At 42.9% G+C, this 15,160-nt stretch overlaps 2 protein-coding genes across 3 annotated transcripts in view; both read right to left on the bottom strand.

Moving 5' to 3' along the window:
* Positions 1 to 15,160, bottom strand: part of GATB (glutamyl-tRNA amidotransferase subunit B) — an 89,880-nt gene that overhangs the window by 50,622 nt on the left and 24,098 nt on the right. Inside the window, exons 3-5 of one of the 2 annotated variants that reach the window (XM_025439265.3) lie at positions 5,033 to 5,146; positions 2,465 to 2,663; positions 1,926 to 2,048 (exon numbers count right to left, since the gene is read on the bottom strand). In XM_025439265.3, coding sequence (XP_025295050.3) covers positions 1,926 to 2,048; positions 2,465 to 2,663; positions 5,033 to 5,146 — 436 coding nt within the window. The remainder of the gene's footprint in view (positions 1 to 1,925; positions 2,049 to 2,464; positions 2,664 to 5,032; positions 5,147 to 15,160) is intronic. The other variant, XM_025439266.3, reaches the window with a different exon arrangement.
* Positions 13,549 to 14,864, bottom strand: LOC112654687 (40S ribosomal protein S15a-like). Its single transcript, XM_049094215.1, has one exon. It carries the CDS (start codon positions 13,995 to 13,997, stop codon positions 13,605 to 13,607), a length of 393 nt encoding a protein of 130 aa, XP_048950172.1. The 5' UTR covers positions 13,998 to 14,864; the 3' UTR covers positions 13,549 to 13,604.

Consider the following 15,160-nt stretch of genomic DNA (forward strand, 5'->3'; position numbering starts at 1 on the left):
GACATAAAAAGGTTGGCAATTATTATTATAAACCAACAGGGAGATGAATCATCATCCTCAACGGTATTTACTGGCATCTATGATGACTGCTTTACAATGGTTAATTTTAATGGGTCAACTTGACAGGGTGATAAGGTGCCCAGATATTTGGTTAAACAGTCTTCTGGGTGTGTCTTAAGGGTATTTCTGGAGGAGAGCAACATCTGAATTGGTAGACTGAGTAAAGCAGACTGCCTTTGCCATTGTGGGTGGGCCTCATTCAATCTGTTGAAGGCCTGACCAGAACAAAAGGTAGAGTGGGAGGGAATTTGCTCTCTCTACCTGCCTGCTTGTCTTCCAGCCAGGATACTAGTCTTCTTCTGCCTTTGGATTCATTTCAAACTAGAACTTGCACCACTGGCTCTACTGGTTCTCAGGCCTTCAAAATTGGGCTGGAGTTTGCTTTCTTGCAGCCTTCTCACTACAGATCATGGGACTTCTCAGCCTTCATTATCACATCAGCCAACTCCTTAGAATAAATCTCTTTATCTAGATACATACATATAATTTTAACATATACATGCACATATACACACATTCTATTGGTTGTATTTCTCTGGAATATTCTAGTACACCAATGTACAGAGGTACGAATTAACAACTGCAATATGCGGAATCTGTATCTTTTCTTCATTCCTGCCTTTCTCAGCTCAAGGAATGCTCTGGAGTGCCAAGAGTTTTTTTAAAAGCCCTGGGAACAGAAAATAGGGGGCAATCAAGGGAGAGGCTAGCTTTCAGGGACTTAAGAGTAGACAAAGGAGCGCTAGGAAGGGGCCATAAGAGTGAGCCCTTAAGAAACTGAGTTTGACCAACGCTTATAATTTTATATCCAATTTGCAAACACCTAAAATGTATAGTTTGCTTAGCCTCAATGGCACAAGTGTTTCTTTTGTTTGATTTTCTACTACATTTCTAATGAACTGAAGATATTATCTCAAAGTTAAAGTTTTGTGAAATCATAATCTTGCCTTAGACTTGATATAATTTGACTTCAGCTATAGCTGGATGAAAATTCACAAAATAAGAGAGACTCGAAGAAAAAGCACCAAGTAGCAACTAAATGCTACCTACACAGAAACTCACAAATTCAGAGCTATTCTGGATAAATATAGTGTCTTCTGAGATAGATGAAACCATTCAAACACATTATTTTACTGATCCTCACTTGGTGCAAAACACCATTTGGATATAAGAAATCAGAAGAAAATATCTAGGCCTTAGAGTGTTAAAAAAAATAAAAAAGAAAGAAAGAAAAGAAAAGAAAAAGACAGAAAAACAAACAACAGGCCCAAAGCAAAGTCACCTGCCCTGACTACTGCAAACCAAGTTTCAGCCTCTCCTGGGAGCTTCACCTTTATCCAGCTGACCTGGAAGTTCCCAATCAACACTAGTGAGGGTAATCTGCATAAGAGACCCTCATCTTCCTCATAAAGAAATGAGACCCTGCCTGAAACAATTCACTCTCTGCTAGAAAACGTCCCTTTTCACCCCTTCTCTCTATTAAAGCCTACCATTTTGTACAGCATCTTGGAGCGCCTTTCTACTTGCTAGATGGGAGGCTGCCTGATTCATGAATCTTTAAATAAAGCCAGTCTGATCTTCAAATTTACTCAGCCGAATTTCTTTTAACAACTCCTAATCTCATATTCCTGGGCTCAGTGCCTCTGCGCTGTTGTTAGTGTGTTTAGTTTTGACCAGAGGTTCATTAAAGAATCCAAGGAAAACTCTAAGGAGAAAACAAAAACCCCAGAGGTCTGAAGGCTGACAAAACACCATAAACAACCCCAGTGTAGCTGATACAGAGAACAAACCTCCAGCGAGAAGAGATATGGGAGGTGGAAAGAGAGAAGGTAAAAGAGGGGGGACACAGCCTCTGTGGCTTCTACCTGCCATATTTGCCTGGCTGGTCCCCAGGGCTTGAAGTATCAGCTGCAGCTCCCTGACGGCTGTTGCTGCCTCTTCTCCGCAGGACATGTCAGGCTCCAGCACCACTTCCAGAAGGCCAACTCCTACCAAAGACAAGGCAGAGTTACCTGACGGCAGGTCTCCAATATGACTGGCAGATACATTAGGCTGAAGCCTCAGGAAAATCCTGAGTCACTGATGGGCTCTCAACATGGGCTCCAGCCTTTGAATGGTTTCTCCTCCCCATCACGTTTTCATTGTTAACTTTGGTTCTTTCAACATCTGCTTGAGATATCAGCTACTGAGTCTGTGACTAGGTGGCTACAATGTTCACACTTTGGGGGTAGGTCATTAGCAAACCCAAGGGTGATCACAGTCCAGTCAGCTGTGCCAATACCAACGCTGATATTTGATCGAGATCTGTCATACTCTTGGGCCTGTTTCCTCAACTGGTTTGGGAAAACTCTAGAGGGGAAGTGAGGTGGCCAGAGGGACAGGAAGAGAAAATCTCTGAGCCTACCTGCCCTGTTCAAATCAATGAGTGTCTGGGACCGCAGCTCATCGTGGAGGCTTTTGCCACTGTCTTGCTCCAGCTGGATCTGCTTGATCCTCGCGGTCCTCGTGATCACCTGACTCCGCTTCTTCCCCACACAGACACTGTACTCCAAGCTCCCATTCACAGCAATTGGGAGTCTCTGTTGGGTAATTTGGTAGCCTGCCTGCAAACAACATGCGGTACACAGTCACTAGGCCATAAATATAAGCTGAAATCCAGTTCATTATTTCTTTTTATGTCACGAAACTATAGACTTACTTAAAAATACAACACAACAAAAGAGAAAGGGAAAAAGCAGAGGAAAATTAGTTTATGCACGGCACCATAATTTAGCCTGGCCTCTTCTGGCTTTTCCCACCCTCTCCCTTACCTTCCCTGAACCTCCTCCACCCCCAGTAATGATGCAATAAACAACACAAATCCCATCTTCCCTACCCAAGTACCATTTTGGGGAATAACAATAATCCCATTGTCAGAGGCCTCTAAGAGAAGAATTTATTGTTTCCACTTAGCTCATTAGCCTAAACCCTGCATCTGATTACTGGGCTCTTGACAGACCCTCCTTATTAGGAAGCGCTGGCTAAGCACTCTGCCATCTACTCTCCGCACTGGCAGACAGCAGTTGCTAGTGCACTGAAGCTTGTTTTGTTCCTGCTCCTGAAGCTAACCAGTCATGCCAGCTGCTCTCCCTGACCCAACAACTTCCCCCGTTTCTCTTACTAGAAAATGCTCTGATGCTCATTCGCAGCCAACAGAAAACACACAGTACTAAGATACCGATGGATGCTGCTAGGACTCCCTCACCTCCTTCTAAGTAGAAGACGAGTGACTTTTGAATGCCCATAGGCATCAATACCCCGTAAAGAGATGGGAGGTCTATTTGGAGAACTGGATGACACAGAGGGGCAGCCAAAGCAGCCGCAGTGCTTCTGGAGTTCTTTACACCATTTAATCCTCTTCATGACAACCCTGAGAGGGGCATGCGGGCACGGAGGGGGTTAAGTGCCTTGTCCACAGCCACAGGGTTAGTAAGTATCCATGTCAGGATTTGAACACGGATGGTCTGGCTCCAGAGTCTGTGCTCTCAGCCACCAGGCCAGCATTCTTCCAGCTTCCCTTGCATCAGAATCATCTGGCAGGCTGGTCAAAGCAGACTGTGTGGCCCACCCAAAGAGTCTCTGATTCTGTAGATCTGGGGACAGCGCCTGAGATTTACATTTCTAACAAGCTCCCAGGAGATGCGATCCTAGTGGCATGGGGACCACACTTTGAGAACCACCCCGGTTAGGCCAACTCATTCTCTGTGCTGAAACAGCAAGTCTCAATCTGTAAAAATTAAACTCTGAACCAGGCTGCTGAATGAAACACAGGATGCTCAGTTACACTCACATTTGAATAAACTGTTTCTGCAGATAAACAAGAAATACTTTCTTAGTGTAAGTGTGTTCCACATAATATCTGGCAACACTAACTCTGGTTATCTGAGCCACCTGGGCCAGAGAGAACAGAAAGCCATAGGTAATTAAAACATCTCATATTCATCGCATAATGCTAAGTCTCCTACCTTTACCAAACTGATTATCATTCTCAAAAGACGGGGGAAAACGCTGCTTCATTCCCTTCATCCTACTAAGGAACAGAATTTGCTAAAGGCTGGCAGCCAGAGGGGAAAAATGGTAGCAACCAATTGGAAACATAACGTTGCGGCTGCATTTTTTATTTAATTCTACTTCCACCCTCACCCACTAAAGATCAGCTCATCCTCATCTTCAGTTCAAGGAGGGTGACGTGAAGCAGTATCATCACTATCCTTTTTCTAGATCTGAAGAAAGGGCACACTTACTCTCAGAGGCTCAGATCAAATGAAATATTATTTTGGGAAACCCACTGGACGTGACAGTTTTGGTTCAGCTCAACATCAAGAAAAACTGGCTCTAGTTCCCACTTGCCTCTCCCAAAGAAGAAACTTTATAATTTTAAGGAAAAAGCAGGTTAATATTGGACCTACTGCACAGCCAATTACTGTTGTTAGTCGAGGCTTCTGGTTCATGTTTCTGCTTACTATTGTCCACTTACTCGCTCCTTGTGAGATGACAGAAATGTCCCTGGAGGGGACAGTCCTATTATTGGTAACTTCGACTTCAAAGAGGGAAGCTATCACTCTGTCTCCAGAGCTACAGTCTGCATTCACTGTTGCATCAGCCACAGAGTTAGATGTGACCTCGCAGGCAATTAGCACCAAACACCACGGCTGGACTGAGCCTGAGAACACTGGCTTCTACTCCCTGTTCAATTATGAGGGAGCCAGCAGAAGCATGAGGCTAAGCAAGGAGTCAGCAATCAGGACAACTGCATCCAATCTAGTAAACATCGGGGGGCACCTGCCTTCATCAGGGCCAGGCAGAGCCCCCCGCTGGCAGGGACAGAGCTCCGACTGAAAACATGAGAGGCACAGCCCCCTCCCCCGCACCAACGGCGCCCCCCTCCCCAGCTCTGAGAACTTACAGAGGGCAGGCCACAAAGCATACTTACAGGGAGGTCTGCATAGAAGTAGTGCTTCCTGTCAAACAAAGACTTCTTGTTTATGTGGCACTTCAGTGCCAGGCCTGTCATCACCGCCGCTTCTACGCACCTCCTGTTGAGAACCTATGGAAGCACGACACACAGCTCCTCTCAGATCCAGGCTGAACAAATGCTTCTCCCACACACTGACATCCTCCCCGAATCTTCAGTTTGGCCCTCCAACAGGCATTATCTCTGGTTCTCTGTGTGGGCAGCTCTGGTTCACAGGCACGCTCTGTCCGTCTGGAAGCGGGAAAACTTTACGGGAAAAAGAGGATGCGCGCAACGGTGGGTCCTACAGGGCACTCCGCGAACTGCCGCATCGTGATGCCTTCCTCCCAGGCCCTGGCATCAAAGTTAACAGGGAGGGACCTGGAAAAGCTCAGCAGAGTGGTTACTACGTGGAATACACTTAACCTCCTTCCCTGTGCGAGCGGAACAAGGAGCTGGTCGGAATCCAGAAGAGGTCCTGGTTCCTGAGAGGAGGGTGCGAGAGGCAGGCGGGCGGGCAGCTCACCAGGCCGCCTCAGCGAGGGTGGAAACGCTTCCACGGAGACAGGAGGAACTCCCAGAAACTCTGGAAAAAAATGTTTCTGGAGAAAGGGCCATAGCCATTTCCTCACCGGCTGGGAAGTGTGGCCCGCCTGCCCCCTCGCTTTCAGTCCAGGCCTGGTGAACTCGAGAGGGACAGGCCTGGTCCCTCGGGGCTGCCGGAGCTGAGGTTCCTTCTGGATCCCACCCTCCCCCACTTGCAGGAGTGAATGACCAGGAAATGGCTGGCCAGCTTCCCCACCCAAAAGGAGGTGAACAACTTTTAGGAACTTTGTGGGCTGGGACGTGGAGGTCTAGAAGATGGCTGAACACTAGAGATAAGGAGAAAGATTGCGTTCTGGGGTCAGACAGGTTCTGCTACGGTACGTATAGCTGCGCGAGTGGAAGCCTCTGTTTGCTCATCTGAGAAGCACGGATTTAACATCTACCTTGCGGAGCGCATAAAGTAACGGCCAGAACATCTACTCCATAGTAAGAAATTAATAACCAGCTCATTTCCCCCCTCTGCTTCGGGGAAATTTCTGAGGATGCTGTACTTGCTAACGAAACACACTTCTATTCTTTATTAGAATATCCATGACGTTCTTTAGTATATTTGGTATACTCTTTTTTCTGTTTTTTTTTTTTTTTTTTTACATAGGGCTTTCCAAAGCCACCATTTTATTTTTAGCCTCACACCAACACTGTAGGGAAGGAATTTGTATTATTTCTGTATTTCAGGAAAAGAAAAAACTAAGACCCAGAGATACCAAGAAACTGGCCCAAATCACAGAGCTGGCAAATAGTAAAGTTAGCTCCAAAGTCCAAACATACCCTTGCCTAGTGAGTGACAAACAGAATCCCTGTGGTTAGGGACCCGCTCTCCAGGCTGGAATGAGTGTGGCACCCCAACACAGGAATAGCTTGTTGATCAAACACGATTTTGAAAACAAATCTGTACAACAAAATGTAAGAGGCAAAGAGGTATCTCTCCTTTCTGCAGCATACAACCCCCAGAAGACACCCCAAACAGCAAATCTACCTCCTGGTAGCATCATCACAGGCCTTCTCTTTAGAAACCCGGTTATAAGATGGAGCCATCTCACAGCTTCTACTTGGACTTCTTCATTCTGGGCCAAGCAATATTGTCAGCTCTGCAGGAACAATGGTTCTCACGAAGAGATGTGTGTGTGTGGGTGGGTAGGGGAGGGGGTGGACAGGATGCTCTCATTATTGACGTTTTCACTTGCTCACGTTTGGTGTTTTCCTGGGCAGTTGTTACCACAAGACAAACGTAGCCGGCAGAGAATCCTGTCAGCTCCCAGCCTGGCGATTCGGGTCACGGCACACAACAACGCGGAGCTGGGGTCCCAGCCTGGAGCCCTGCCCCTCCTGAGCTCAGTCACAGCGTGCACTTGCTGTAAACTGCCGGTCTCGCTCATCTGTACCAGCTCTGGCTTTAGCACTCCCACTGTTTTTCCAGCCACTGTTTGCTCTCTTGTCCCTGTCTGGTCTGCCCCTCCAGGGGCCAACCTGCTTCCTCCTTCTAGGCGTGAAGAGAACCCAGGTGTGTGTTGCTTATTTCTGCACATGCGTCGCTAACAAACTCCCTGCGCCTGGCCCTGCAAGGGAGTGAGGGGTTGGGAGCGATCACAGACTCCCCCTGTGCCTGTGTGCACAAGAGGACATAGGCACTTAAGAAACCATCAATTTCCGAAGAATAAGAACTAGGAAAACACATAAACATTACAGCGATATTGAATATACTTTAATCTTTTTTTTTGATGATTTAGAAGACTTGAAGTACCTCAGGGTCAGAATTATAAGCATCAATCATCACCATGCTATCGTTGCACAGAGGGGCTGGTAAATAGAGAGTGCCAGTTAAAAGAATGCCAAGAAAAAATAATTTATTATGATCTTAGTCAAGCTGCTCATGACAGATGGAGGTCCAGGTCAGCATGTTCTGAGGATGGGATGCAGAATTGGAAAATTCAACTTGGTCTATCTTTATTCTGAAAAACTTTTTAAGTGTCTATAAAGTACTATAAAGTACTAGATGTTAGGGACACAGTCCTAGGTAAATAGGACTCTGTTGCTGGCCTTCATGAATCTGCAGTGGAGACACAAACCCTCCATCGTCTCCGACATCTTTCTCAAATTCACCTTCTATACTAGGAAGATCTTGCTAAAAATGCAAGTCTTACAGCATTCTATTGCTTAAAATCACTCAATGGCTCCCAATGCCCACATGACAAAGGCCAAACTTTTCAAGATCCAGTTCCCACTTCTATCTCCAATTTCATCTCGCATCACCACCACTCCCCCAACATATGGTCCATCTCCTATACAAACCATGCTGACCTGGGGATTCTCCCCCTTCTCATTCCATTCAAAATCTACTGAGATGTCACCAAACCTGTGAAACTTTCCTTACTATTCTTCCTGTGTACCCCTCTGATCTTCTACACCCTTCCATTTGTGCTAGTATTAACACTGGACTGAATTTATTTACATATATTTCCAATAGACTAATTTTCAGGAGGATGGGAATTATCTGTTCACCCTTGCACCCCTGAAGCCCAATACAGAACTGAAAAGTAGCAGTGCTCAATTAATGTGTGTTGAACTCAAATGAAGATGGAGGTGACGGATATCAAGGCAAGGTTTCAGAGAGGCAGTGATGTCTCAATCTCCTCTAAGGTGTTACTTGCCACCTGCTAGCCTTCAGACTTGTTTCTGAACGTTTCCTAAATCAAAAACCAATCATTTATGATGTGATCAAAGAGGTAACTTGAAAATTAAAAGACTTATTAATCTGGCCCAAAGAAAGCATGTTCCAGAATTTTCTTTGCAATTAACATAAAGTGACTACAAAGGATCTCAGGGTTAGCCACAACAGCTTTCAGGCAGAAGGAAAGCAATAGATCCCTGGAACTCACAGAGCACATCTTTCTCAACAGAGTCTTAGAGGAGGCTTCACTTTGCCTTCAGGAAATGATCAGCAGTGAGTATTTATTGCACAGCAAGTATGCTACGCACAACACATACATCTGCCATTTAACCCTCTCAGTAATCCTAAGGCAGACACTACTACAATCCTCATCTTACAAATAATGAAGGGAATCATAGAGATTAAGGAATTTGCCCAAGGTGACCCATATAATAAGTGGCAGACCCAGGAAGTCAGGCGCCCAGAACTCAGGCTCTCAATTACTACACTCCGCCTTAAATCTTCAAAGAATAAAGCATTTTACTGAAGCTATCAAAACTGCTAACATCTGGCCATAACTCTAGAGTAGCAACTCAGACCAAATTCCACTGTGGATAATGTAAGGCAGATATTGTTTCTAACATCTCCTTCACAGTGTCTATCTCGGTCTCAGATGTTCAGCTCCTGGAGAGCAAGCACTGTGTTCTCCTCAACTTGTTAAATAATACACAGTCTCTGGCATGTGAAACATTTGATACTGAGTGGACCTATAGGTTTTCTCCATTAGCAGGGGATGTTTTATTGACAGACTTCTGAAATCCTTAGATGTATAGTGCTACTCATAAAATGATTTATAAAATAAGCGAAAAGGTTCTTCTATTTAATTACAAGATAAAAGTAGAGGTAGGAGAAATGTGCATCAGACCTCCAAGGACACACTGTGCTCTGATTTGAGAAATTGTCTTCTAGTTTTAAGACTTATTTAGCCTGACCAAGCAAACATCTCCTAATCTCTGAGTACAACGGACCATCATTTAATGACAACTTCTAACACACACTCCCCTCCTCCAAAAAAAATCATCAAGCTGCACACATTCTGCTTCCTTAGTATATATTGACTTTCTCCCCTTCCTCTCAATCCTCTGGTTTAATTCAGGCCTCTATTCAAACAGCATCCCCTTCTGCACCTAGCAACCAACCAGGTTTCTCTCCCTCCATTCCAGTCCTCTAAGATCTCCTTCACACACCCATTCAAGAGCCACCTTTCTAAAGGGTCTGTCCATGCATCTGTCCATGCTTAAAACCCTTCTCTACTACTTTTCATCACTAAAAGGATAAAGTCCAAGTGTTTGGTGGAGTCTTCTATGTCCTTCATGATTTAGCCCCTGACTACCTTTCTGGTTTCCTCTTCTTCCACTGTCCCTAACTCCACAGACCCTCATGCCAACTTGCATTTGACATGCTTTTGTACAAACTGCTGCTTCTGCTGGTAATGACCTTTTTTTCTCATCTGCTTGAGCAAGACCTTAGCCCCTGGCAAGGAATGGATGTCCACCACTACTGTGGTCTAGGTATTCCCTCTTCTCCAGCTCCCATGCACTCTGGTAAAGCACTGTCTCCTCAAGCAGAGTGAGCTCCCTGAGGACAGTCAAGTCATTTTATCTTATTCCCCTTTGCCCCACTTCCTAAATCCAATACCAAGCTGATTAAACATTAACTGAGGTAATGAATAACTTAACATTCCCTTTATCAACATCCAAAAGACTGTAAGCTATGAAATAAAAGCAGAATTGTTCTATAAAATGTGTATGTCTGGAAAAAGAAACTATTCTTAGTATGTAAAACAGAATGAATTTGATACAAAGACTTTATTATACAGATGACAGAAGAGTAGAGATGTCACAGAGGACATGTGAGGCATTTACAAGATTTTCAACAGCAGGATGCCACTCCTACCCTTTGTTGGAGGGGTGGGGTGGGAAGAAGCAACGTTACCGGAGCCAGGGCATGGGGCACCCAGAGGACCCTGGAAACGTGGTGAACCTTTCTCCTGGGAGCTGGAATCAGGGACAATACCCAGCCACTACCAGACGGGTTGCCAGGAAGGGAAGAGAGAAATTCTTTATGGCTTCTTTCCTCCCACCTCTAGTCTTTCCCCCTGGCCTGGGGCATCAGGAACAAAATCACCTCTGTGATACTCAGTGGAGCAAAGGAATGATAAGGTGTGATATAGGGACATGCAGACCCTACTGCACAGAAAATACATGGGTTTTTATATTCACTTCTGTGACTTTTTCTTTTGACAATAGCTAATTAATAAAAAGATGCCACTCTCAAGTCCGTCCAATCAACATAAAATTGAAAATTCTGTGGACTCCTTTTTCATATACTGGGAGCCAAAAATTATGAAATGCTAGCCAAGTTTCTAAGGAACATTTGTGACAACTTGGGTTGGAATGAACTCTAAGTCTACATTAACCATTAGGAAAGGATTTGCTAAGCAAATCAACAGAATGAAGATTACAGAACCTACTGAAGTCAATACAATATTCCCTAGAATGTTCTAGAATTCTACTAATTATCAACAAATTCTTTTACTAAAGTCAGCCTCTGAGACCTATACCAGGAATATTTTGTGATGTAGTTCAAATAAATCAAACTGCCTGTCTTTCAAAACAGTCTAGAATTCACACCATTTCTCTCCCCTTCCTCCTTTATTCTTAACTAGTGAGCCCATGGTGCTATGATCCCCAAAGTTAGTCCCATAAGTATCAGTACCTTCTTGAAAAATTGAGGCAACATGTACAAGACTCGTGTACTGACTGAAAATCCAGTTAACAATTCTTTTGGAGCATTAAAACAAAGACCATAAAGCAGTGTTTTATAAAAAGCCCAAATGGCAATTATTCTGTGAAACTAATGCTATCTATGACAAATCTGATGATTAAGATATAGCATTGTAAATGCTTTAATTTATGGAGGGGAAGTAATTAAGATTGATTAAGTAAAAATAAGGCAGTAAAATGGGCCTTTATCTTACTGCTAACCGTAAATTTATCTCAAAGCATGAACTCCTTCTAATTCACATTCAAAGAAAAAGTTACTACACAGATAAATTTTCATTATGGTAGAGAAAATTGTTGTCCCATTTCCTCAACCCCACATCCCTTCTTACCACTGAGCTCTTTGATCATCACTCAAAACAAATACATACACTCTTGCTATGAAAATTAAACTTGAGAAAACTGGTTAGGTAAGATAATTTTTTAAAGTGAAATTTTAGTATCAAAAGTTACTAGCTTTATGCAGATATTAAATATTTATAGGGATATGTCCACATAAATACATGATCCTCATGCCTAAACATGGACACTGCCTAGGAGAAAATGAATGCTGTATTTTCTCTTTTGTTTAAATCCCTCTTTCACATTTAATTAACATTTCATATATATATATATATATATATATATATATATATATATATACATTCTCAAATATCCACTTCAATGTAATATATATATATATATATATATATATATATATATATATTCATTCTCAAATATCCACTTCCCAGGAAACAATTCTTATTTAAATAAAGGGTATGGTTTGGCAGTTTTCACCATTTTCAGCTCCAAGACTCATCTTTATTCTCTTGTACCAATTCCACTCCCTAGAACTGGTCAAGATCAAAGGCAAGGATGTTGTGTTGGTCTAAGTGCCCGAAGGCGCACTCTCCTCCGCTGAGATTCCATTATCCTCTTGCCTATTGCCCATGCGGCAAGGTCAGGTGGCTAGAGCCGGTGCCCACAGTCACCAACAGCTTGGACTAGCCCAGACTAGCTTGGTCTTTAGAACTGGAGCAATCTTTCTTGCTTTTCTACAGATCACTGGCACACTAAGATCTAACACTGACCTCTGGGTTGTACAAAAAAAGAAGGAAGAGACTTGGCAATTCTAGACCTATCTCTCTCCTAGTTACAAAGTTTTCACACGACACATCCTGGTTTGCTTGGACTTCACTTTGGAGTTGAAGGCCAGTGACCCAGCTACTATAATGTTCATTTGTGAAGTCTCATGCTTGGCTACATTGCCAAATCAGACAAGGCTCAAGAGTGGCTGGCAGCCAGTAAAAAGCAAGATTGGGCGTGCACATTAACTGGTCTCTGTTTCCCACAGCATTTCCAACACTTATTAACTTGGCATTACTAACTGCAATCAAACTGATCTATGAGAAGACTTTTACTAACTGACAAACTGGAACAAAACTAAGTCAGAAAGACCTGAACCTAAACCCTACTATTACTAGCTGTGTAACCTTGCACAAATTACCTAACCTCTCTCAGTTTCCTTATCTGTTAGAAGAATGGTAATTTTGCAGGATTGTTCTGTGAATTAAATAAAATTACTCAATACATGGTAGATATTTATAAAATACTAATTTCAGAATGGAAATGTTATTAAATACAAAATGCCCATCTCAATTGACTCTTTTATGGGCAAGTTTTTCTAGGAGGCAAGGGACTCTAATGAGAAAAGGTCTAAACAGCTCCATAGATCCATTAGTCCAGATTTACAATCTAAAGTAAGGAACAACAGCTGCTGAAATTATGTATTATGTCAATATAATATTTCCCCCTTAAATGACAGCCAACACCTTTTGTGATAATTAGTGTGTTATCTCCAATGCAATGGAGATCATATTTCTTAATGCCTCAGGAAGCTTATATTACTTCATTTTCTATTTTATGGTGTAACAAAATTTTCCTGGATAACATTGTACACTTGCCTGTGGCTGGAAAAAGCTCCCATTCTCAAATGAAAGGAACTACCTTCTAACAAGTTGTATAGTTATAAATCAATTAAAAGAGCCAATTTTTACCCTCATCTCATTGATGTCCACCACACATTTGTGACTTCCTGTCTTCTATGACAGTAGAGATGTCTGAAATGCAAAGACATTCTGTGGAGAAGAGATGTATGAAGGCATGAAGCAGATATAGGAATCATATTTTTTTAAGTCATTGTTCCTTTCCAACAAAACTTTGAGATGGGACCACAATCTTTAATGGAGAAAGTTCTCCCCCACTCACTTTAACTCTGAAATTTGTTTTTCTCTTGTTTATAACTTTTAAAATATATATATTAATGTCAAAAAGGCTAAAACATACAAATCCACTCATTTTAGATTGCCCTCATACAGAAACTTCCAAGTCTTTTCTAATCTTAAAATTTACGCACAAGATTCTTTTTTTTTTTTTTTCCATTGAGGCATTTTATTTGCACGTATGAATTACATCCCTAGAAAAAGAATCCCAGGATTTTCCCTCCTGTGTGTCTTCGTCTTGCTTCTTCGTGGTCCATGATGCCAGCTGAGGTTGTCAGTACAATGAAACCAAACTGGCGGGATGGGAACAGGTTATTCTGCCATTTTTCTAGATCTTTCAGTTGTACATCAAATCTGGGGCTGATCACTCCACACTTGTTTAACCTCCCTGTGAGGTTCACAACAATTTTCCCAGCTTTGTTATCATCGATGATTTCAAATTCGCCAATGTAACCATGCTTCATCATCACAGTGAGAAATCGGACAATGACTTTGGAGCATGGCCTGATAAGAACCTGGCGCTTGCCTCTCTTTTCAGCATTGTTGATGCTCTTGAGGGCATTTGCCAGGACGTTCATGCGCACCATTGTGGCAGCTCGGAGAGATGGCGGAAAGAGCTACTCACAAGATTCTATACCTGGAGAAATTCAACGGAATGACAAACTGTTTCCTATTAGTGAAACCTCAAGAGTAATCAGTAATAGAGGTAAGAAACATTAATTTCACGACTGAAAAGCTCTAATGACTCAGAATGAGATCTACTTTCATCTTTGTATAAAAGGTTAGTATCATGTTGAAAGATCTGACTTGCTAAAAAATCAAACAGCTGGCCTGAACCAACCCAACTCTAAGAAATGCTAGCTGGGTATTCACCATTGGTATGAATAGGGGCATCTGGTGGAGCAATGCCTGTGAATATCAAAAGCAAAGTCCTAGAGACACAGGTACCTGCTGTGTTCATCAGTCCCAGGCATGTCCTGAGGAATGAGCCTTTGGAGGAGTCTATCAGGACGCAGATTTTTAGGACAAAAAAACTGTCTTTCGTTTTATGTATCCGATTGGAATGCATCTCAGTAGAGACTTCACAGCAAGCCATGAAATCATGGAGGTTAACAGATTAAAAAGGAAAAAAGTCACACTTTCATAGAGCAAAACATCCTATTTTCTTAATTATCTTTGCTTCAGGAGTAGATAATAAAAGAACTGGCCTGGACTTAAAAGAAGGGAAGGGAAAAAGGGATGCCTCGGTGGCTCAGTTGGTTAAGCATCTGTCTCTGGCTCAGGCAGTGATCCCAGAGTCCTGGGATAGAGCCTCACGTTGGGGCTCCCTGCTTGGCAAGGAACCTGCTCCTCCCTCTCCCTCTGCCACTCCCCTGCTTGTGCTCTCTGGCTCTCTCTCTGTCAAATCAATCAATCAATCCTGAAAAAAAAAAGAAAAAGAAAAAGAAAAAGAAAAGAATGGAAGGCGGGAGGCAAAGGAGAAGGAAAAAGGAAGAAAATGAGGCTAAAGAGCCATAACAAGTAGACACAACATGTGATCTCTGAATGGATTTTGGACAGGGGAGAAGAAAACAAAGGATAATACTGAGACAACTATGGGAGCATGAATATGAACTGTGTCTCAGATGCTAATGCTGTATCACTGTCAGCTGTCCTTAGTGTGATCGTTTTACAGTGATCCCAGAAGAGAACGTTTTTGTTCCTTGGAGATAGTTGCAGAGATATTTGGGGATGAAGTGCCATGATGTCT

This window comes from Canis lupus, chromosome 15 (assembly GCF_003254725.2).
Source record: "Canis lupus dingo isolate Sandy chromosome 15, ASM325472v2, whole genome shotgun sequence".
NCBI lineage: Eukaryota > Metazoa > Chordata > Mammalia > Carnivora > Canidae > Canis > Canis lupus.

What these genes read in the sequence shown, in the direction of transcription:
- LOC112654687 (XM_049094215.1), bottom strand. Translation starts at nt 13,997, where the DNA reads ATGGTGCGCATGAACGTCCTGGCAAATGCCCTCAAGAGCATCAACAAT.